At 40.3% G+C, this 22,691-nt stretch overlaps 1 protein-coding gene across 2 annotated transcripts in view; it reads right to left on the minus strand.

Moving 5' to 3' along the window:
• Positions 1–11,179: 11,179 nt before the first annotated feature.
• Positions 11,180–22,691, minus strand: part of MINDY4 (MINDY lysine 48 deubiquitinase 4) — an 83,627-nt gene continuing 72,115 nt past the window's right edge. Inside the window, exons 17-18 of one of the 2 annotated variants that reach the window (XM_062568751.1) lie at positions 19,373–19,445; positions 11,180–14,520 (exon numbers count right to left, since the gene is read on the minus strand). In XM_062568751.1, the coding sequence (XP_062424735.1) occupies positions 14,472–14,520; positions 19,373–19,445 (122 nt within the window). In that variant the 3' untranslated portion in view covers positions 11,180–14,471. Of the gene's footprint in view, positions 14,521–16,311; positions 16,367–19,372; positions 19,446–22,691 lie in introns of those variants that run through there. The other variant, XM_062568752.1, reaches the window with a different exon arrangement.

The raw sequence follows: 22,691 nt of genomic DNA on the forward strand, positions 1-22,691 counted from the left end.
AGCTACAGACCATGAGAGGTTCCAGCACGCAGAGAACAAACACAACCTATGAAGGAGGGGACAGATGAATGAGGTGCCTGGAGGGGCTAATATCAGGGTTGAGAGTTACCTGCTATTATCTAAACGTCTAGATGCTAGGCACCTGTATCTCAGGTAGTCACATTCAGCACCTTTGATGGTCAAGAGAGATCAAGAACCTTCAGAACAGGAGCCAAGTTTTCCTAAAGTAGCTGTCAAAGGTAGGTCAGAAGGATGTATCTGTTCATCTGAATATAAAGGATGTGTACAGTGTAGAGAAGCTACATATTTAGTAACAATTCCTGATGTGTATTCATGTTTTAGACATTGTTTTTAGAAGTATGAAGTTAGGCAAGACAACTCCCACCCCAAGAGGACCATAGCAATTAGCAAAAATATGCCATTCAGATTTTAATTTGAATTCAGAGCATTATGGACCATCCCATCCCACCCCATCCCTCTCTCTCTCACACGCACACATTGAGATAACCATGCGGAAGTTCATGAAAGCACTGTCTATCATGACGGGATGAGGCCACATGTCCTCCGCCCCTTTTCAGGGCAATGTACACATCTAAAGCCACATGAAGGAAATGAGAAAAGTTGGAGACAGGGGAAAGCGGAGTGCACTGGGAGGTGGCCCTTGGTCAGTCCAAGTGTTTGAGAGGAAGAATGAAAAGCACAAGATACTGTGAATGAAAATGATCGTGTCCAGTAATTCTCATTCTGTACACTGGGATGCAATTTAATAAGGACCAGCGCTGCAGTAAATGGCGTATTTTAAACATCCATTTGAACAAAAAGCTTGTTTTAAAACATAGCCTAAGGCACTGAGCTCTTTGGATAGCTCAGGGGATACCAGGGAGAGTTAAAACTGCACAGCAAACCTGGTCCAGAGAACAAGTACCGATTGCAAGTATGACTGCCGTGATTTGTGTACAAACTGGCAAATAAATAAATAAAAAAATAAATAAAACACACACACACACACACCATACTTCTGTACGACTATCGGTTTCCCTAGCTGGCTGTGTTGGTTTGTATCCCTAGTTGTTCTCTTTTTGCACACTTAAAATCCTAGTAAGAAATGCAGTTTTAAATAAAACAACTGGTCATAATTATAAAAGCTTTCTTAGGAAAATGGTTTCCTCACCATTTGGATCAAGCTGTGTTTTGTGAATTGTTCCTTCAAGAAAAGCAATTTATTTCCAAAAATCCTTCCCAGCAAACTAACAAGCCCAAACCACAGATCAAAATAAAGGTCATAAGCCAGTAAACAGCAGTTGAATGCATCTAAACAGAAGCTATTTTTGAAAACAAAGAATAAAAGATGAGAGAAGACATGTAATTAAAATTAGATCATGGGTAGAGGCTTCACTTTGGATTTTGATCACAGACTACAGTTATCTATGATGTAAATTCTCTTGGCTTTAGTCCGTCTAGATGTTGAATGTTTTCAGGTAAGTAGAATTCTTTAAAAAAAATTTTGTTTATTTATTTTAAATTTCATGTCATTGCAAAGCAGAACCCTATGCTAGTCACAGTTTCACTTGGGGAAGCAGGCTTCCATGGAGTTAAGAATAAATAATAAAGTTCTAGTTTGGACATATGATATTTAATTTAGGATTTGTGATTAATATTGAATGTGATATACGACATACTAAGATTATATTTTAATACTTCTCACCTTTATTACTTAAAAAAAGATAGCAAAATACTATGTTAGAAACCCATGGATGCATTGCACAGAGGTTGAATCTGCAGTAATGTTGAAAAAAAAAATCAGAATTGTTCAGTCGGCAAGAAAGGTGAGGTGACCTTAGAGGTAGCCACATGGAGGGCCAAACCTGAAATCTCCTTAGACTAAGAGTGGTAACGTGACTTTCATAAAGGCTAGTGTCCTAAATGACAACACTGGAATGAAGGACTAGAGGAGCTTTCTTGAATCACTGAACTCAGGACACCGTGTCCTACAATCTCTTTCAGGAACTCTTGCCAGTTCCCATCCCACAGATTCAGAACACAGGAAGATCTGGATGGTTTGAAGGTATCTCACAGTGTTGTTAAAGTCCCCACCTAATATTAACTCCAAATTTCTTTGCTTTTTTAAAAAACAACTGAAAGTATGTATCCAAATGCTTGGTCCCTTCCTCAGTGAATTATGCTATGATATGATTAGAAGTTCATCGGTAAGCACAAAGGATCAGATGATCAACAACTAGGAAGACCACAGATCCTGCCAGATGCTAGAGCAGCCAAATGCAAGAGCCCAATGGGTGTGGGGCTGCTGCAGCTCCATGTCCCCATGATCAGCCAGTAGCAAGGCTCAGCACACATTCCAAGTGGACGTACATACACCCCTATACAATGGCATGTAACATGTATATACACATAGCCAGCTGCACAGGCCAACGAAGACAAAAAGCTGTGCCTTACCGGCACACACATCAACACACAGCTCTCACACAAACATGAATGGCACATGAGCCCAGGAATGGTCTTTCTCTCTGGCTGATCAGGATGAAATATATATATTTTTATGTATATGTATGAATATAGATGATATAGGTCCCTCCAGGAGCTGTCCTTTGACACGCAGTCTGAACACAACTAGCCACTTTTATCCCCTTATCCTTCTGTTCACGCATGCATACTCCTCTCCCAAACACATTGATCCCTCCTTTTCGCTGTCTTTGGTCCCCCCTGTAATCATCCCATTTGTCTTGCACATTCTCACAATCATCCTAAAGATATCCCACAGTAAATTTTACACAATACCCAAATGCTCTTCACCTGCATCCCACAGTCAGTCCCATATTCCTGTAGGCAGTAACCTGCTCAGCCTGCAAGGCCTTCCAGGAAGAGTTTCTCTGGCTCCTCTGGGCTGACCCCAGCTGGTGGGTCTTACCTGGAATATGGGCTGATGGTCCTGCTAGGGTAGCTGTGGGAGCAGCCAAGTCAAGGTATTCCCTTGTTGCTAATTGCATTACTGGAGTTCCTCTACCCATCCATGATCTTCAGCTTCTCACCAGGCCTTTGTATTTATGCTGATTAGCCCTTAATCACATAGACTAACAGGCAACTTCCTGCCCGCTGCCTACTTTATTGGTCCTCTAGCCAGTCCCTGCACAGTTCTCAACACAATTTTCCCATCTGCTGATCTGCAAATATCATTCTCTTCTGCTTCCCCATGTCTAGGCTACATTAACTCTCAAGGCTTGGGGAGCTCTGTCTGGCCAACACCTCATTGTGTTCTCTTCCTTTCAGCCAACCCTTATTAATCACCAGCTTCCCCTTGTCCATGTTTATGAAGGTTTTGAGATCCTTTAAAACTCTTCCTGGCATACAACATTTGTTATTGTGTGCCTTTCCCTTTGGATCCTTCCCTCCAATTAAGACACTAGTCCTTCCCTTGGGTTCCCATCTCATTCACTCCTTTCTGCGTCAGAGGCATGATATACAATCTACAACTCTCCCTCATTCACATGTCAACTCACAGCTCCTTTCATTGGAAAACTCACCAAGACAGCTGATGAAACATCTTCTCCACCCCAGCGTGAGATGGAAAGGCAAGAATGAAGCAGTAAGTGAAAAACAGTAAGTGAAAAACAGTAACAATTCTGCTTGATCAAGCAGATGTTTTAGATTTTGCAGACTGGTGTCATGGTAAAGAAGGAATTGATTTTCAGTCAGGGTGTAAATGAAACAAGTTTTATTTTTTCTTTATCAGATTTTATTACAAATATTGTCAATAATCTCCTTCTTCCACTCATTTCAGAAGCCAAGTAATCCATGCAATCATTCTGCTTCAAGAAATGACTGCAATCAGAGAAAAACCGCAAAGCAAGGAAAAAGCTCCACCTCCAGAGTCTTGCATCATAAAATTTAGCAAGAGCTCATACATGCCCAAGAGCTAATACTTTGCAGCCTCTAACAAGAACCGATTGCTCAATTTCCCCCCTCATTTTACTGGCCATTGCAAGGTATACTTTTTGCATTGCCGTGAATTTCTGGAAACCAAGCTATTAGGGCGTAATTAGATTCTTAGTTGGATAATCTGAATCCTTTGGTGTTACTCTAAACATGTGTAAATTGTACACCTCAGCTGAGGTCAGAGATCTAAACGCAGGGCCAAGTCTTTGGACATTTCACCTTGGCCTTTCCAGCAAGCTCATGTAATTTAACCCAAGTCCATGAACTAAAATAAAATTCACAATTCATGGCTGGTTACATTTGTGCTTATGACCTATTCCTATCCGAACAGGAGTTGGACAGGACAAAGCACAATGCACTTCCTTGCTTTTATTGCTTTCATTCACTTCATGTCATGCCAAAGAAGGTTGATTTAGGAAGCTCTAGTAATTAACTGCTGATGTTTTTGACTGCTGTTCCCAAGAGATTTACAATGACTTGCAACGGTTGTTCTGTAGGAAACTCTTTTCGGAACAATTGTAAATAACAAATATTCTCCGCATGGCTTTGCTTTTGCAAGGGCTGGGCTGGACTTCACAATCTTTTTAAGCAGGGGACATTATTTTTCCCTTAAGCAAAAGTCACCTGTTCCCTGCCTCCCAAAGCCCTCATAAATCACCTTCTCTTTTCAAACTCTACTGCCATTTTGCATTTCTTTCCCGAGAAATAAAACCAATAAACGCGCAGCAATGTATGCATTTTGCTTGTCCCATTTGCTAATTGGAATTATAATTTTAATAAAATTGGATTGTTCTGTACAGAGCAGACTCAGGAAGGATACCACATATGATAAGAATTTAGCACTGACTCGAGGAGAAGGATGTCAGTCATAATAACACTGTTTTATATCAAAGTGCTCGTAAAAGACCAGCTGTCTTCATACGCCACGAGAAACTGTTATAGAGCATTACTCACTTGTCACATTATCTAGAACTGACATTTACCATCCCCAGTTTGCTATTGTTATATTTTACCCTTTTACTTCTATTAACCAAATACAAACAATGTATGACAGCAGATTTAAAATCATATGAACAAAGTAATAGTCAGTTAAAAAAACAGAGAGATGTATTGTAGCAATGAGACAAAAAGATAGAAACCATGAATCTTTTCCTGAGCCAAAATATAATAGCATGCAAGGCCACTATCTTCGTGTGAGATAAATAAAAATACTGAGCACAGTGAGAATGGTATTTAGCTGGTTTGCACTTGGTGTGAGTTTGGCTCTTAATACACTTTTCTCCTGAATGTAGTGGTCAATAAAGTAAGGGAAGCATAGGCCTAAAACTGCATCACAAAGAAGAAAAATCTGAGTAACATAAAATCAGTGATTCATGATGTTCTATTTCTCTAGAGTAAAATCATTTGTAGCTTCTTCTTTGTTCAGTATTTAAGGTGGTTACTTTCTGTTTACATGGGTTCATAATAATGATTTACTGTTGTACCTTCCACCTCCACCTGTGACGGCTTTTCTTTGATGTTTACGATTTCTTTGCCAAATTTACTAATGTGAACCACATCATATGCACAGTTGAATGACTGGCTACTCAGTAACTCCACGCTCTCCCGTTGGGTTTTTATGTTCTCTTTGGGAATAACTGTGCAGAAAGCTAGACATTCTCGTGGGAATTGTGGCAGACACCATCACAGAATCACAGAATAGCTGAGTTGGAAAGGACCTCGGAGATCACCTAGTCCAAACTCCCTACTCAAGCAGGACCAGCCACAACAGGTTGCCCAGGACTAGGTCCAAGCCAGTTTTCAACTGCTCCAAGAACATAGAAGCCACAACCTCTCTGAACAACCTGTTCAGTGTTCAACCACCCTCACAATAACAAAGTGTTTTCTTGTTCCAACAGAATTTCCTGTGTTCCAGTTTGTGCCCACTGCCTTTCGTCTGGGCACCACTGAGAAGAGTCTGGCTCCATTTTCTTTACTCTGCCATCAGGCATTTACACACATGTATCAGATCCCCCTGAACCTTCTCTCCTCCAACCTGCACAGTCCCAGCTCTCTCCACCTCTCTTCATGTGACAGATGCTCCAGTCCCTTAACCATCTCTGTGGTTCATTTGCTGCACTCACTCCAGTAATTCCATGTCTTTCTCATACTGGGGAGACACGTCCCCTCACTGGACACAGCGCTCCAAGTGTGGCCTCACCAGGGCTGCATAGAGGGGAAGGATCACCTCCCTTGACCTGCTGGCAATGTTCTTCCAGGACACCCTTGGACTTCTTGCCACAAGGACACACTGCTGCCTCCTGGTCAACTTGTTCTCCTCCAGGACCACCAAGTCCTTCTCTCAAAAGCTGCTCTCCACCTGCTCAGCACCCAGCCTGCCCTGTGAAATATGGTTATTCCTCCCCGGCTGCAGGAATTGGCACTTCCCTATGTTGAAATTCATGAGGCTCCTCTCCGCCCATTTCTCCAGACTCTTGAAGCCCCTCTGGAAAGCAGCACAGCCCTCTTGTGTATCAGTCACCCCCTCTCACTTTTGTGCCATCTGAGAACTTGCTGAAGGTGCTTTCCATTCCCTGGTGCAGGTCATTAATGAAGACAAACAGTGTTGACCCCAGCATCAGTCCCTGGGGGACACCACCGTGACTGGTCCCCAGGCAGACATCGTACCATTGACCACAATTCCTCTGATCCTTGTAGTTCAGCCAGTTTTCAACCCATCTCAGTGACCACTTACCTAGCCTGCACTTCATCAGCTCTTCTATGAGGTTGTTATGGGAGACAGTGTCAAAAGCTTTATGAAAATCAGTGTCCTTGGACTTGTGCACGTTCAGTTTGTTAAAGTGTTCCCAAACCTAACTTTCCTCCACTGAGGGTAAGTCTCACAGTGCTGATTCCTGAAGGTCAGTTTTACTAGTAAAGACTGAGGCGTCTAATACCTCTGTGTTTCTGGCACCTTTTGTTACCAAGGCCTCTACCCAATTTAAGAGCCGGCTCACGGTTTTCCTAGTCTTCCTTTTGCTGCGTATGTACTTACAGAAGTCTTTCTTGTTGCCTTGTGAAGACTGTGAACCACTCCCTTCCCTTAGACAGAAGCTATATTTTTCCATGTTCCCTGCAGTAATGAAACAAAATTCAAGGTCTGGCGACCTTGGCTCATATCCACAATTCTTAATAAACCAAGTACATCTCAGCAAAAGGTATGTTTGCAGAATGTAGCTTTTAACCTTATATTCTTTGTATGCTTTCACAGAGGAGGTAAACTTTTTTCTTTTTTTGGGACGCATTCTTTGCTAGTGTTTTGTCAATGAATAAATATTTGCTGAATTCCACTGCATAGAGTATTTTTACAAATTCCCAGAATATTTTTCAGATTAATTGGAAGTCCTTGCCAAATGATAAGATAGTGATAAGAAAATAAGCAGAACACTCATATAAGGTATTGGTATCTTGGGTGTTTTATCAGGATTTAGGATTGTGACATAGTCCCAGAAATGTTATAGAAGAAATCTCTGCTTACAACATCTCGTGCCTAGGAGACTTTCCAAGTCTCAACTTTGATATGCCTCCTGTGTTCCCATTTGAGCAACCTAATTTTATTAGCAGCTCCTTCTCCAAATGCTGGAAGGTTCCTACTGCTAAATCCTGTGGTTTCTTTCACAAAGACATTTCTCTAGCTCATAACTAAAAGCTGGGAAGTGGAAGACAGAGGTTAGAATGTTGCAACAGCCAAAATGAATCTGTAACCTGCCGTCTCATCCACTTGTTCTGTCGATTACACGGGTCTATAAACACACACTTTTTCTTTTTTGACTTTATTATTCCCATAGAGCGGGATTCATTTATTCTAGCCTCCCTATAACCAACATAATCTGTGAAGATCCAGTCAGTAGCAGGCAAAGAAGTGAAAAGTGCAATTCATTTCATCCTACAGCCGGCACCTAGACCAGGTCAGATTACTCATATCCATACAGCACCTATTTCTTACCAGTGTCTGTAAAGGAAGTCCTGGATCACTACTTTACATGAAGAAATCTATCCTGCAGACATCTCTGACTAGACTAGATGAATCCTACCTGAGATTTAAAGATTAGACTAAATCTCCTACAACCTTTATTTTGAGGCTTTTTACTGTGGATGCTCACCACTTTCCAGTCTTGTTATTGGCATGGATATGTCAGGCCACCAGAATATGTTACAAACATCTCCCAGTAAGCACTGCATGAACCAGCTGTGAAAATTAAATCAATTTGGCATCTGAACCCATTAGCCTTGTCGCATCTGAGCCAATAAGCCTTGATTACAAAATGAGGATTTATTAACTCAGCTGCAGAGCAATATTAATGTCACTATGCTGCTTCCATATTTACTGTCTCTGAGTATCTGGACTGTCCCATATCAATCTGTGGCTAGCTTGGGACATCACTATCACAAATAATCTAAGGTTTCTCAAAAAGACTTTGAAAATTGAAGCATCTAGATCCATGAGTTGCTGTGAAATATCTTAAACTGTGCAGATCCAGGATCTGCTACATAATGGGTGCTGAACAGCATGTGCTGTGTGCACTGCCAGAGAAACCACACACTGGCCAAAACTCACCTTGATGACAACAGCTAGAGCTCAAGGAAAGAAGGCTTTAGTTTGGGGGGCATAGTGAAGGTCTCAGCGTTATCTGTTCTTCGCACAGTAAAGAATTCTGCCTGTAAGCACAACTTGCAGCATGTGTCAACTGTTGCAATCTAACGTAACTCCTTCAAGTAAATGAAAAAGCAAATGAAACTTGAAATCTTGGACTGCCGATGAATATTTATCTAAGAAAAACAATAATACGTAACTGAGAGGGGTTTTTCTCTTTTAAATCAATGCTTGTTTCCATTTTGATACAGTCAACAACTATTGTTAATGTAGGACATCACAAAAATAGGTTACTTTCCACTGTAACAACAATCCCATCCCACCCTGGTTGAAAGGACAAAATATTTGAAAATGTGATTGAAAATGTGCTTTTTCCTTTTCTAGTTTTATAAACAAAGCTGCTAAGGAGAAACTACTTCCTTATTTCGGAGGTAATGTTGGATTTATTAGCTTTCAGCCAATGAAAACAAATAGATGAAGAGTGCTAATATATACAAAGTGTTCTTAATGGGATGAGTTTTCCTTAGGTTATGTAGCAGGCTGGGCTCTGGGTCATACAGACATGTAGGAGCAGTCATTTTCTTTCCATGGCTAAATCTCTATGTTATCTACTAGATCTTACTGATCAACAGAAAAGCAAAATAATGCAAAATAATACGAGTTAGATTTCTACAAGCATGCATTGCAGGAACAAATTATTGTGACACAAACTTTAGCATTGATTTACTTTTTTCACCTGATCCACTGTAACTGCTCATGTACCAGGTCTGGTAAAATGGAAATAACTGGACACACCTTCCTCCTCGGTAAACTTACCCTGGGTTAGGAAAATCCATGCAGGTAGCTGACACATTAGGTAAATCTACAGCTTGTGTTGTAATAAGTTTCCATAGCCATATTCCCAATCACGTAGGCGCTCTAAAGTGCCTCCTTCAGAAACTCTTTCAGAAACCGTCAAAAAGGTTTTTAGAAACGATTTGAGGCCCACACGCTGGAGATTCCAGCCACCACAGAATATCTGGCCTACTACGAGTATTTCGGGTTCAATACGTGAACCTTTACAGCCCCTAAACCAAAAATCACTCCTGAAAAACTTAGCTTAAAGCTATGTCGTTTTTCAAATCTCTTCAGCTTTTCTCTGCTTTCTACAGTGATCATTTCCTGTCCTTTCAAATTAACCCATTAGATATACCAGTGATAAAAAACAAAATGAAATGATAGAGATAAATGAATTGAAAATAAGACTCAAGGTGTAAGTTTTGCACTATTTTTTTTTAAAAAAACACATATTGACACCAGAGATTCATTCATAATATTCTGCCAATGTATCTCAAAGTTGTCCTAGATTTGACCATTATGATAGGGGCAGACATGCATGATCTTCATATTAAGTCTGAACTTTATTCATAGCAATGAATTATCACAAGTGAGTGCTGCTAAAATGATATTAAAACAATTTTTGTACTGTACAGCTGACCTATGGAGGGATAAGAAACCTAGTGGGTGTACCATCACTGTGTGTACATACCCACTCTGCACAGACTACCAAATAGAGCCCTGTAATGTGACTACCCTTCCCCTGATTTTGATCAGGATGATGCTGCTCATCTCACACTGAGCTACCAAGGTTGAAGAGACCTTTGCAGTTTTCTTTCACTACCAACCTGGATGAGTTTCAAAAATAACATGGTGGGCATAGAATCATAGAATCAGTAAGGTTGGAAGGGACCTCTGCAGATCATCTAGCCCAACCTCCCCACTCAGCAGGGTCACTTACAGCATGGTAGACAGGGTTGCATCCAGGCGGGCCTTGAAGATCTCCACAGAAGGAGACTCCACAGCCTCTCTGGGCAACCTGTCACTCTCACAGGGAAGAAATTCCCCCTCACGGTCAGGCAGAACGTCTCGTGGTTCAATTTCTGCCCATTGCCTCTTGACCTGTCCCATGGGACAACTGAAAAGAGTTTGGCCCCATCCCCTTGACACCCTCCCTTCAGGTACTTGTACACATTGGTAAGATCCTCCCCCTCAGTCTTCTCTTCCCCAGGCTGAAGAGGCCCAGCTCTCGCAGTCATTCCTCAGAGGGCAGATGCTCCAGCCCTCTGATCATCTTTGTAGCACAACGCTGGACTCTGTCCAGTAGCTCCATGTCTCTCTTGTGCTGGGGAGCCCAGAACTGGACACAGGACTCGAGATAAAAGAATCATAGAAGGTTGGAAGGGACCTCTGGAGGTCATCTAGTCCAACCCTCAGCGTAGCCCATACAGAGATTTAACCCATGACCTTGGCACTAGCAGCACCATGCTTTGGAGCCAGACAGTACCTCACATTTGAATCTAGCTTCAGACCACTGGCATAAAGACCTGTAGCTGCCTAGGTGTAACACCACCGAGCTCAATGCGGGCTTTCTACCACTTCTGAGCCATCTCCAGCATTATGCTACCATTCCGCTCTCAGAAGTAGGAGGCTTAACTTTTCATTATTATTCTGCTGAACTGATGAGGCCCACGAAACATTTATAGTCCGATATCTCTGACTAATTTCCACTAGCAAATGAACTATTTAAAAAAATGAGGAAAAATCTGGGTTGTTACTATTACCATTCCTTTGAATGTTTTATTTATACAGGACATTCTGTACAAGACAAAGTTAAATATACATTTCCACAAAGGTGACATATAAAACACCTTACCATAATAGCATGTTTGCTTAACTCTTCATCTGCATATACAATATGCCATGTTTGTTGTCAGTTAAGGGGTCAATTTTCAGCAGAGGGTTTATTTATTATACCACAGAAGGAAAGAGAATGAAATCAAGCCATATATAGAGCCCAAGTACCAAATGTTACCCAGTGTCTTTTCATGCACAATTACCAAACAGTTGCTGCTTTGTTAACTTCAGGAAGTCACGTTCATCTGGTTGTGAAAAAGAAAATGGGAAACAATGAAAAGGAAAACATAATTAAAAAAAACTAGATGCAAGCTGCTGGAACAGGATATGATTCTGCACAGATCCCTCCCATATAACATACTGTGGTCTTCTGTGACTGTTTGAGTCAAAAAAAAAGGCCGGTGAGGGTGAACAACCACTTGTGTTTTACATAAAATAAAAAGATGCAAATATTTTGCTTCATGCAGATAGTGACAGAGGGAATGCTCTGATGTCATTTTTTTTTTTTTTTTTTTTTGGAAGAACTAGATTTAAATGAATGTTTCAGTTGCCCAGTTCCTCTTTATGGAAGGGTTCCCTAGTAAATCTTAAGTGCCCTTTCTCTTACCTAGAAAGGATACTACTACTGAACTCTGGAGAAGAAAAATACTGGAAAGGGCTTAGTAATGCTGAGCTTCTCTACGCTCCAGTTGGGTCACAAGAATCGCCCCGCACATGTGGTGCAGGTGTGGTGATATAGTCTACGGACATTTATTTCTGCCTTTGTGAGTGAAACTAGAGCTGAATCTGGAAGGTGTTCAGCTTAAACAGATAACAGATAGACAGTGGATTTTTCAGAACAAATATATATGCACATAATTACAGATAATGGATAGGAAAGATCTGGCTCTGCAGAATTCTGTGATAACGGACATAAATTTCAGCAAAATACTCCCCATAACCTGTGATGAAGGAGCCTCAAACTCTCTGCAGCCTATTTCAGAAAGAGGCTTAGAGCTCAGGGCCTACCCTCATCTATTTGTCCCCTAAGGTTAGCCATAAAATACAATCTCTTTCCTAACTTTATTCACTAATTTCCACCTCTTTCTTATACCTTGAAAAACCCTCATGTCTTCATGAACGAAATTCATCTGAGGCAGTCACCTTGGGCTCCCGTTAGCAGACGCCTGCTCAGCATACAGCCCTACAGTCGGGTGCACAACTCTTCTCACCCTAAAGCAGATGTTGAAACAAGGCTTGATGACTCACACCTTAACGTGGCCTGTTTCTCCGTGCCAGCTATAGAGAAAGCCCAGAGGAACAGCTCATGTGAACACAGCTGCACCATAGACATTCACATTTTACTGAGATGAAACTCAGGCCAGTCACAAGGCAGCTCCCTGACTTTCCCACAGAAATGCTTATCTTTGCTGCACTTCCACCAGGCCATGGAAGTTTATCTCCAAACTGGCATACTTTAAAGCAGTGCTTTAAAATAATTGGTGTGGGTGTACTAGATTAGAAAACCCAGGAATTTTTTATGTTTTACATGATCCCCAAAAGTTTTCCATCATTTTTCTGTCACTACTATTTTCTGTCCAGGGTCAAACACATTCTGAATATTCTGATTTTTTTTCTTACAGCTGCCCTGTGAGGTAGGTGGGAAAAATCAGACTCTGCAACATAAAACAAAGCGTGGGCTACAGTTCATACAAAATTTAAGCAGGCCAAACTTTTACCATAGGCTGATGGATTGACTGACACCATGCTCAGCCATCCTTAGCTGTGATTTTTTAGGACACATAAGAGAGAGCTTTGCATCTGGGATCTTTCAATGTTTGTGATCTCCCACTTGCAGGAACTCTTAACATCAGTTACCTTGAATTACCCTGAACCTTGATGCAATCTCTTAGTGGAGAATTGTGGTGTCTGCAGTTTACATGATGAGTGAATTTGATCTACAAAGGCAGTCTTGAGCCCACGATACAAACATGCCCTGAAACCCAGAGATAAAGGGGTTTACCAAAGGCCATATAACATTCCTGTAGTAGAGTCAGGAATGGATGATAAAAAGCAAAAGTCCTTTACTAAACTTTCATGATACAGTCACTCTCCAGATAAAGCAGTAAGTTATAGGCACACTATTTATCTGCAACCTTTCCACTAGGAAATAATTTTTTTTGAAGTGTATTTTCCAATCTTCAGTTAAGTAAACCGTTTCCATTTTGGTAAAGTGTTGCCACAGTATGTCACTTAAAGAATTTATTTCAGAATACAACATGTTGTTTTGGTATCTCCAGATATCTTCTCATTACACTGTTTTCATACATGCATTTTATTTAATCATGAAGAATGGTATCTATCACAGATATGCATGCCTTAAATGTTAATCCTAAAACTTTTGTGTTTTCCTGTAACTGTGGAGAAGCAAACCACCACAGATCTTATCCAGCATTTTGGTACAAATAAGCCCTAGTGTTACATCAATGTAAAATTAAAGACACTGGTATAGCTTTCTCTCATCCCGAAAGGAAAATAAGACACATCAGTGTGAGGCACTGTAACATACTTAACAGTTGCACCAAGTATAAGGAACACAGTTTTACTATTATTATTTTACTATTATTCTGATAACACAAAACCACTAGCCTTACTGCAATTTTTATGAGACTGCAAGAACTTTGTCAGGCTATAGCTGAAAAGTCCATATGGCTACCAATAACTTCAGTGCAAAATGACAGCTGCTAATATCAGGGAAAGAAGTGAATATATATTTCTTGAATGACATTTTGTATTTATTCTGGAGTTTTCCAGGTGAAGAACTAGGCAGGATTGAGAAGGCAAGGAAAGTGACAGAAATCTCAGTACAGCTCCTTTCATCAGATTTTTTGGAAATAATTGCAGGATAAAGAGTGGATCCAGAAACAGACCTCAAGGGGATGCTGACAACTTTACTGCTTCATCTGAAAGCTTTATTTGGCAGTGGAAGCTCAATCTGCTCTCAGAAACTGTATGATAAAGGCAGTGACCAAGAGTTTATGTAAATGCTGTTTATGTTACAAGCAAAATACCTGACGCATGAGGTGAAACTCTTTCAGCCTGCACACAACCATGTCATTCTGCCTCACGATAAACTGCATAACTCTTGTCCTATTTCCTGTATTGGTGGGAATAGGAATGTGAGAATTCAGTCGTTTCCTTTATTTCTTTACAAATAAAGTGCGGGTCACGCCAGTCACAAGATTGGTTCTGTGCCGTTCCAGTCAATAACAGCTCCGTGCCACCTAGAAATGAAAGCAATCATTTTACATCTGTCAGTTAATCACATTATTGGAGTGGTAACCCAACATCCCTCAAACAAACTACTTTAGAGCTTTGGATGGACTCCCTTGGGGTAACCACTTATATCTTCTCCAAGGGAAAGGAAGGGAAATGAGGTATTTGCATCCACTACTTTCAGTGCCCAACCTACACTTACTCTAGTCTTTTTTAGGCAATAGAGAGTCCTTAGCAGCAGCTGACTCCAAACAGGCCCCTTGGCTTTACAGAGACGGTAGGGAATCCCCAAGATGGTTATGAGAATTAACCCTGTACAGCCAGAATGCTCAGTCTCTTAGCTGTTATTAGGCAACTTGCACATTCCAATACAGACAGGCCTCCAACCAGGAGCTGTGCGGATCTGAGATCTTGAGACCAGAGGACTCCATTTAGCAGCTATCCTTGTTTCTGTCTTTGGTTCCTTTCAACTATTCAATGGTACACTTCAATGACACAGTTTTGCTTTCTCTGTGGTTTTGTTCTGCTTTTTCTCTGCCGTTTTTATTCTTGGCTCCTTTTTGGCTGCTACTGCTCAGCTGCCCACTCCAAGAATGTGACCAATACTGTGAGGGCAAAGAAAGTATCTATCCTTCATTTGTCACCAAACGTGCTTTCAAGGCATGGTGAAAGATGACGAGGTGATCCAAGACCCAGTGAAACCATGATGAGTCTCTCCAATGATCTTGCTGGGTTGAAGTGAGTTAATTCACTGTATAGCTGGAGTCATTCATTACATGAATGGCAGTCTGGTCCTCGGCACTTCTTGTATTTGCAAGTTCATGTTCCAGATCTTCTTAGAATTAAACTCGACACCATTCCCAGTGTTGACTATTTAGATCTGTTTTGCAAATTTGTGCTCAAGAGCACAGCATCAAGACACTTGTGAGGGGGTAGGGACAACAGTGTTTTGCCAGAGTGCAAGCCACATTCTTTCTGTCACGGAGGAAAGGATGTGACAGCAGGGGTATGACAGCTCAGTCTTTTTGTTGGGCAGGTTAATTAAGTGGAAAACAAAACCAAAAGCTGAATCCACACAGCATTCAAGCCAAAGTCTTAAGGGAAGTGGCCACCTCAGGGCTCCTTCTCAATCTGTAACTAGTCACATCAAAACTGCAAGTAAATTGATATGGAAAATTCAGGCTGCTGTGAAATTTGTCCTTACTTTTTCAGCAGAATATTCTTTCTTTTTTTTTTTTCTTTTTTTTTTTTTTTTTTTTTTTTTTTTGCTGACCACATGAAAGAAATGCAGAAAGACTGTCCCCATCCTGGGGGCATAGTAGGAATACACAACGGTGATCTCTTACTGCTTGAGTTAAAAACAGAACATACGCTAGCCAGGCACAGTCCGCTTAGTCTGGTATTTTCCAGCGTTATCAAACTATTCTTTATCTTTGTGGACAATCTTCCCAAGGAACCATCTTCTTTCTCACCACAGTGATTAAAGCTTTGAGAGGGATACTGGAGCAGCAAAAGCCAAATGACACAGAATCAAATCTGCTCTACGGACGTACTGTCCTCTGTGAAAATAGTAGCATGGCATCACTGCTGCTGACACCATTTTTGCTGGTATGGGATAAGATATGGCAGATCACTATGCAATGAGGAAATGGCCTTTTCTAAAACAGGTTTTGAATAAGGAGCTTAAGCAGAGAAACATATTCCAAAGCAGGACTGAAGGTAACTTTCATAAAATGCCTGATCCTCTGTATTTATTTTCCAACTATTTTTCTTGAGCTGTTTACAGAATGAAAAGCAGCCTATGGTTCTTTGCCTGTACAGAGAGGGCTTCAGAACTTTTTTCATCTAATGAATCTGCACAAGGAAAGGGTCAGATAGTCAGGGACCTCACTCACAAATACTGAACAAGTGTTTTTTATGTGGTTAGAAACAAAATGGTCTGGACAACGCACTGTAATCATTGTGCCACACTATCCTACCACAGTGCAATTCAAATAGAACCTAGATTCTTGCTGCTAATTCAGTTATAATTTATCAGATAAACAACAAAAATCAACATTTGCCTCATCTGGTTCAATTATAACCACATCCAAGGTCACGGAAGTTAATGGGAATACTTCTATTGAACCTAAGAGGAACTGGTTCAGGCCCCGAAGAATGCTCAATCTGGAATAACATGCAGAGAGTACTTCTTGTAGTAGTCACTTGATATTGTTATAGAGCATACCAATAATTCAGGCTTAATTGCCCATGCTCTCCACTCCTTTAATCCACCAAATATCCACTTGTCTCACTTCAAAGAAAAATTAATGTACTATTTATCACACAGCCCTGCCACCCCAGAGGAAAGCTGACGCTAGAGGGTTAATAAAATACTTTACTGAATTCAGATTATACACTCAGATCAAAGTTTTATTCCCCTCAGGCAGGGCTAACAGATGTTATTTCCGCTAGTGGAGACAGTGGCTAAGGATTGTGACTGTGATATAAGAGTATTCTTCAGGGGAGAATGGAATAAAGAAGTCTGCACGGCATCTCCCAAACAACCCAGGGAAGCACATTCCAGACATCCTTTGGTCAGAATCTGACTACTTCGACTGATGTCTACAGTTGAAAGTCATAGTAAAAAGACATGTGCTTGCACTGACTCTTTGGTTGGGAGCCTGCAGGTTCAAGCAATACCTGCTGGTGACATGCTGTTCTAGCCCTCTGAGGTGTTAGCTTCTTTAAACTCAAATTTCTCTCATTTGATGTTTTACAGTATGGGAACTAAAAGCATGAGCCTCACCTCCCTGCAGAAGCAAAACAACTCTTCTCCTCTAATAATAATAATAATGAAAAAAATCCTAAATATAGAAGCATTCTATTACATATGCAGTTCTCCTTTTGGAAGAGGATAAAACAAACATCAGACAGATGTTAGGCATATAACTCAATGCACTACGAGACGATGTTCAGGTATTAGGGTAAACAATGGGTAAGGAATGGGCTAAAATAGAACTCAGTATTCTGAAAAAGGAAAAATCTTGATCAAAATTTGGAACATGGAGTTAAACTCCTCAGTTCTGATTGTTCAGGCTGGGAAACTCTGCAGTGCCTGAGAAATTGTCCTGCATTTTTTGGTAAGAAAGGATTAGTAAGGAATTGCATTATGGATGCTTGGTCAAAAGGAGTAATGACTGCATTTTGTTTGTTTGTTTGAACACTTGTTTGAATAAAAATTAGGGGTATTTTCCATGCTTGTATGATATAAAACTTACTTTTGTACCTCCCAATTTGTTCATACCTCTCAATTTATTAACAGGTTAGCTAGTTTGGTTTCTTTCTACTTTTTTGTATATACTGTCTAATAGTTGGAAGAAAATGTTCTTAAAAAAAAAAAAAGAAGGAAAAATGTGATATGAAAAACCTTTAACAGCAAGGCCATGATCAAATAAAATACAAAATACTGAAGAGGCTCAGACAAGAAGCCAGACTGATCAGGGTAAATCAGATAATCTTGAGAATGGTACAAACAAAATAAAATGACACTGGAATTTGCTGGTAATTTACTTCTGCAAAAGATTAAAGTACAGAATTTAAAATAAACAAACATCATCACTACGAAAACTGTGCACAGCTTTGAGGCTATGCCAGGAATGGAAGCCATTTTAACACCGATTTTAAGCTGCATGCATTATTCACCTCATTGTGTGGGGTTCCTGAGACTATATATAATGTATCTTAATCTGTAGACAGTCATGCATATGTTTCACTGGAACGGAGAAACCAATACAATATATGTGTGCAGGGAGCCTGGGCTAATATTACTGTTGTCAAGTTACAGGATTTCTCTTCTACTTCTCTGTAACTGTATAATGGCAGCCCTGCATGAACAAAGAATTTGGCAGCCAATGCCTTCATTTGTTGTTTTTCTATTTTTTTTTTAACAGGAAAAAATGTGGCAGAGAGATGAGGGAAATGACAAGAGAAATCTGAAGCCGCTTGGCTTGCAGATGTAACAAATGTTACGGGCTTTGACAATGAGGCTTTTACTTCTTGCTCCAAAGATACGCAGATAGCATCTTTCAAAGTCCTGCTGCTGGAGTTGATATAAAACTGATTTTTTAATCCAGTAAAATTTCCCCATTGTGCTTCCTCTATATCTCACTAGAGTAACTGAAAAATGTTCCCATTAACTTCAGCATGACTTGGATAAATTTCTTAGAAGTCCATCGTTTAATATCTTACAGACCTCAAAATGGTCATGAAAATCTTAACAACTCAGGAACTGGTCTTGTATTTAAGGAGAGAATATGACATAAGAACTCTCAATGATGGCTTGACAAAACATCAAAAACACTATGTTTTGGGATCTTGAGAAGCTTTTTGCTCTTCTTGGACATATGAACAGTTAGAACAAACTGAAGCTTTTGAGCACAGGGCTTCGTGCACAGAGAATGGTACCCAAGTCCCTCAGTGCAATTCTAGTTTTTAGAAAAGACTATTGATGATGGAAGAATTTTTCACCTTTTCTCATTATACTTCTGTAACAGGAGTCAATCACTATTAGGTATCCAAACTACAAGCTGAGTTCTCAAACTGATTTTAACTGAGTAAGCTTTGGTGATGTAATGAAGGTACCCCTAAAACTGAATTGAATGTCTTAGCAAGTTTCCTATTAATTACAATAATAAAACAAGAAAATGTGTAATACATATTATCACAGCCTGGCCCTCTGATACCTGTTCTAATTATTAACCACTAATTTTACAAGACCATCTATTGCAATATTTAAGTTTTACAACAATCCAGCCTAATACACATTATGTTTATCAATAACTGAAAATACCTGTGTGAATAATTTCAGCTCTCACTTACTTTGTCCTAATACAGTGCTCAAGCGGCGGAGTAAGATCATTGTCTTTAGCTTCAGTGCACATCTGCGTTGTGTCTGCAGGGACATATCAGATACGATTAGTGTCTGGAGTATATTTGTATTCGTCTCTGTACTGCAGTGGTTTCTAGGAACCCCAACCAAGGAAGTGAGAGAGAAGATGAAGAGTCACTACTGCTCACGCTGCAAAGCACTTAGCCCACAGTAAGCACATTCCTACTTCAGACTGAAATGAGTACCACTCCTGGCACTTGAACGTCAGCCCACACTCTCATTCACATCATCTGAACGGAGTGGGCACGGACAGGGCCAAGAATGCTCTGAGTAGATACCACATGCATAGCTTGTTGTAGATAGCATGGACTTTATAACCGACCTTTATAGCCCTGAGTGGGCTATATGCAGGTCATGGCACTCACTACTTTAGTCATATCTTGTATCCTCTTAGCTCACGGTCTACAACCTGTCCATGTGAAGGCACTCCAAAGCCTGAAAGAGGCTGACTGAATGCAAACTTTATATTGGGAATGACCCCCAGATTGTGCCTAGGAGTTTTGGGGGGAGTTAATTGGTTCATGCTCAAAACTTTTGCAGGAATGTCCTGACTATTTAACACAAAGGACAATCATGGAACAGTGTTCTGACCCATGTTCTGACCCAGGTTATTTTACTAATATAAACATGTCTCAAAGAAAATATGGATCAAAAGGTGAGAAACTGTGCTGGAGGACTGTCGTGGGGTGTTTATTTTGCAGCTGATGTGATGATTACTAAAAATGCAGTTTTCTTATTTACATGCTAAGGACAAATGTAGTTCTAGGCTTGAATAGGAAATCCCAAGCCCAGTTCAAACCAGGTTAAGATCTCTTCCCCTGGAACGGAAGATGGTCCCTTGACTTTTGGGAGAGCAGTGCACGAACCAGAGAAGATGGTGTTGTACTAGATGTAAAAGAGCTAGCACGAGCTCTGAGCATATCTTTGGGACGGAAAGGCAGTTGCATTGTTCCAGGGAAACAGAGAGGTCAGTGTCTCAGAAACTGGATCTGTCAACAGTGAAAGTAGTTGCTGAACTTCCCAGGGAGAAAACATCCTGAGACTAACTTGGATGTCAGTCTCCTCAGCTGTTTCCTGTTTTGGAGTAAAACATTTTAGACTGCAGCAGACCAGACTTTTTCGGTTTTTGTATTTTTTCTACCCATCATTCAGCCAGTGGGCAAGTTGTGAGGTACAAAGTATGCCGAACCAGAGTGTAGGATATGGACCTGATTCACTGAGACTGCTCTAGACAGGACGGGGGATGATTGTTTCCATATTCACAGTTGCAGCTGGCCACATTGTACCATGTGTCTGGTCTATGGTTATAATGATGCAGTGGGTACTTTACCTCAATTTTCCTAATATGCTGAATATCATTGGCATAAGTGAAAAGGCATTTGCTGTATCTAGATGTGTGTGAGTTTGTTGCATTTTTTACTGTACCATATAAAAACAATTCAGCTCGGGGAAAAGTGTTGCTATGTCCTATGGTTCAGAGGGAACATTGATGGGTCTGCACTAAACTACTGATTAGCCTGCCAAAGTATTCTGCAAGCCAGAAAGGTAAAAACTAGCAGTGCAATCAGACACTATTTATGCCAGTCTCAGTAAAATCTGGCGTAAAAGATGACCTGACTCTCCCTTGCCTGCTGATCTTGTCAGCATAAACACACACAGAGAAAACTCTGAATGATTTTAGGGGCTGGAGTAATGAAAAACGGATACAGTTTAGAAGTACATAAAGTAATGGCAGTTTTCTTTCTGAACCCCAGGAATTTAGAGGTATGCCTATTTCATCCTAACATTGAAGAGTTTATAACAGATTTTAGAGGACTCCAATAGTATTTGGACCTGTGTGAGACTTCCTGATGCTGACATTTCACATCTTCTCATAGTGAGAAGCAACAGCCTCTGGCCTGACCACAGCACTGGTAGTAGAACAGGGATTTGGCATGGCTGCCTTTCACCGTCATTGACAACCTGCTGAACTTCGTGAATTTTAGACTTGAGTTCTTCCAAGTAGGAGACTTTGAGTGGAGGTATTTCATAGTAAGGAATATGAAAATGTATCACTAAAAGTTTCATCTTACGGAGGCAAGCAAGGAACTAAGTTAACTGAATGAAAAACTGAGCTAAAGTGTTTCACATAACTCATTCGAAGCAAGGAGCATTGATGCCACACTGTTCCATCCTGAAGTTATCAACAGAAGAAGAATCTAAGTAAGATAAAATACAGTTTCTTCACTTACATTCTAATTTAAACTGAAACCTTAGGAAATTATGTTTTATTATCCACCTTTCCAGAAACCTTCTGCATATTGGAACAATCTCAAATGTGGGACAAAGCTATTTTGAAAGAAATTGTTATAATCAATATACTAGGTTGCCTAGTAGCTGTTTCCAATACCTGAAAATCTGTAATTTCAGTGCTCACACTACCTTCAGAGGGATTAGCAAAGGACCTGAGGATGGTGCCTATGGCTCTGAAAGAATCTTCTGAGAAATCTTGCTACATTTTTTCTTAGCAATTATACAACCACTTTTCAAAAACGTTTTTGAAAGGATATCAAGTTCAAGGGAGGTGTCAATTAGGTAAAGTTACATAGACAGGCACTAATTGTATACATTAAGAGGTGAAGTATTTCTCCAAGTAGCACAACATACTTTCATACAAGTGCTCTGTATGACATTTATCAAAAATCCCAGAATCTCCAGCAAGTCTCTAAACAGCTGACAAAAGCACATGTGCAAAATGCACATGGGGATTAGTTTAGATACACTGACTTGTCTTCTTTCCCTAAATATCAGAAATTTCTACCAAAATGAAAAAAAAAAGGGGGGGCAGAAGAACCCAGAAGAGCCTTTGTCTGTTTGGAATAGCATGTAGAATTTTTTAGCAGATGCTGCCTGCTTTCAGAAAGGGACTTTGTATTTCTTTCCATTTTGGTAAATGATCATGAATGGTAGAATCAGGGCAAAATCCCAGTCCTGGATAGTTTCATTGATGATTCCACGTAGAAGAGGAAATGTTATTCTCCTCAAAGTATTATTTTGCTCTTACTTTCTGTTTTTAACTTCTTTTTTGCCCAGCATAATTTCTTTGAGATTTTCTGCAAAGTGACCTTGATTGTACCCTTCCTAATATAATCTCAGTTTTAAGGAATTCCCTTTCTTTTATATGCTAGTCAAAAGCAAACGACCATGCTAATCAGCACCAGTGGAGATGTATCTGTGCTGTACCCAGGACCTCACCTAGCATCTCTGTTT

This window comes from Rhea pennata, chromosome 2, assembly GCF_028389875.1.
Source record: "Rhea pennata isolate bPtePen1 chromosome 2, bPtePen1.pri, whole genome shotgun sequence".
In the NCBI taxonomy this organism is placed as follows: domain Eukaryota; kingdom Metazoa; phylum Chordata; class Aves; order Rheiformes; family Rheidae; genus Rhea; species Rhea pennata.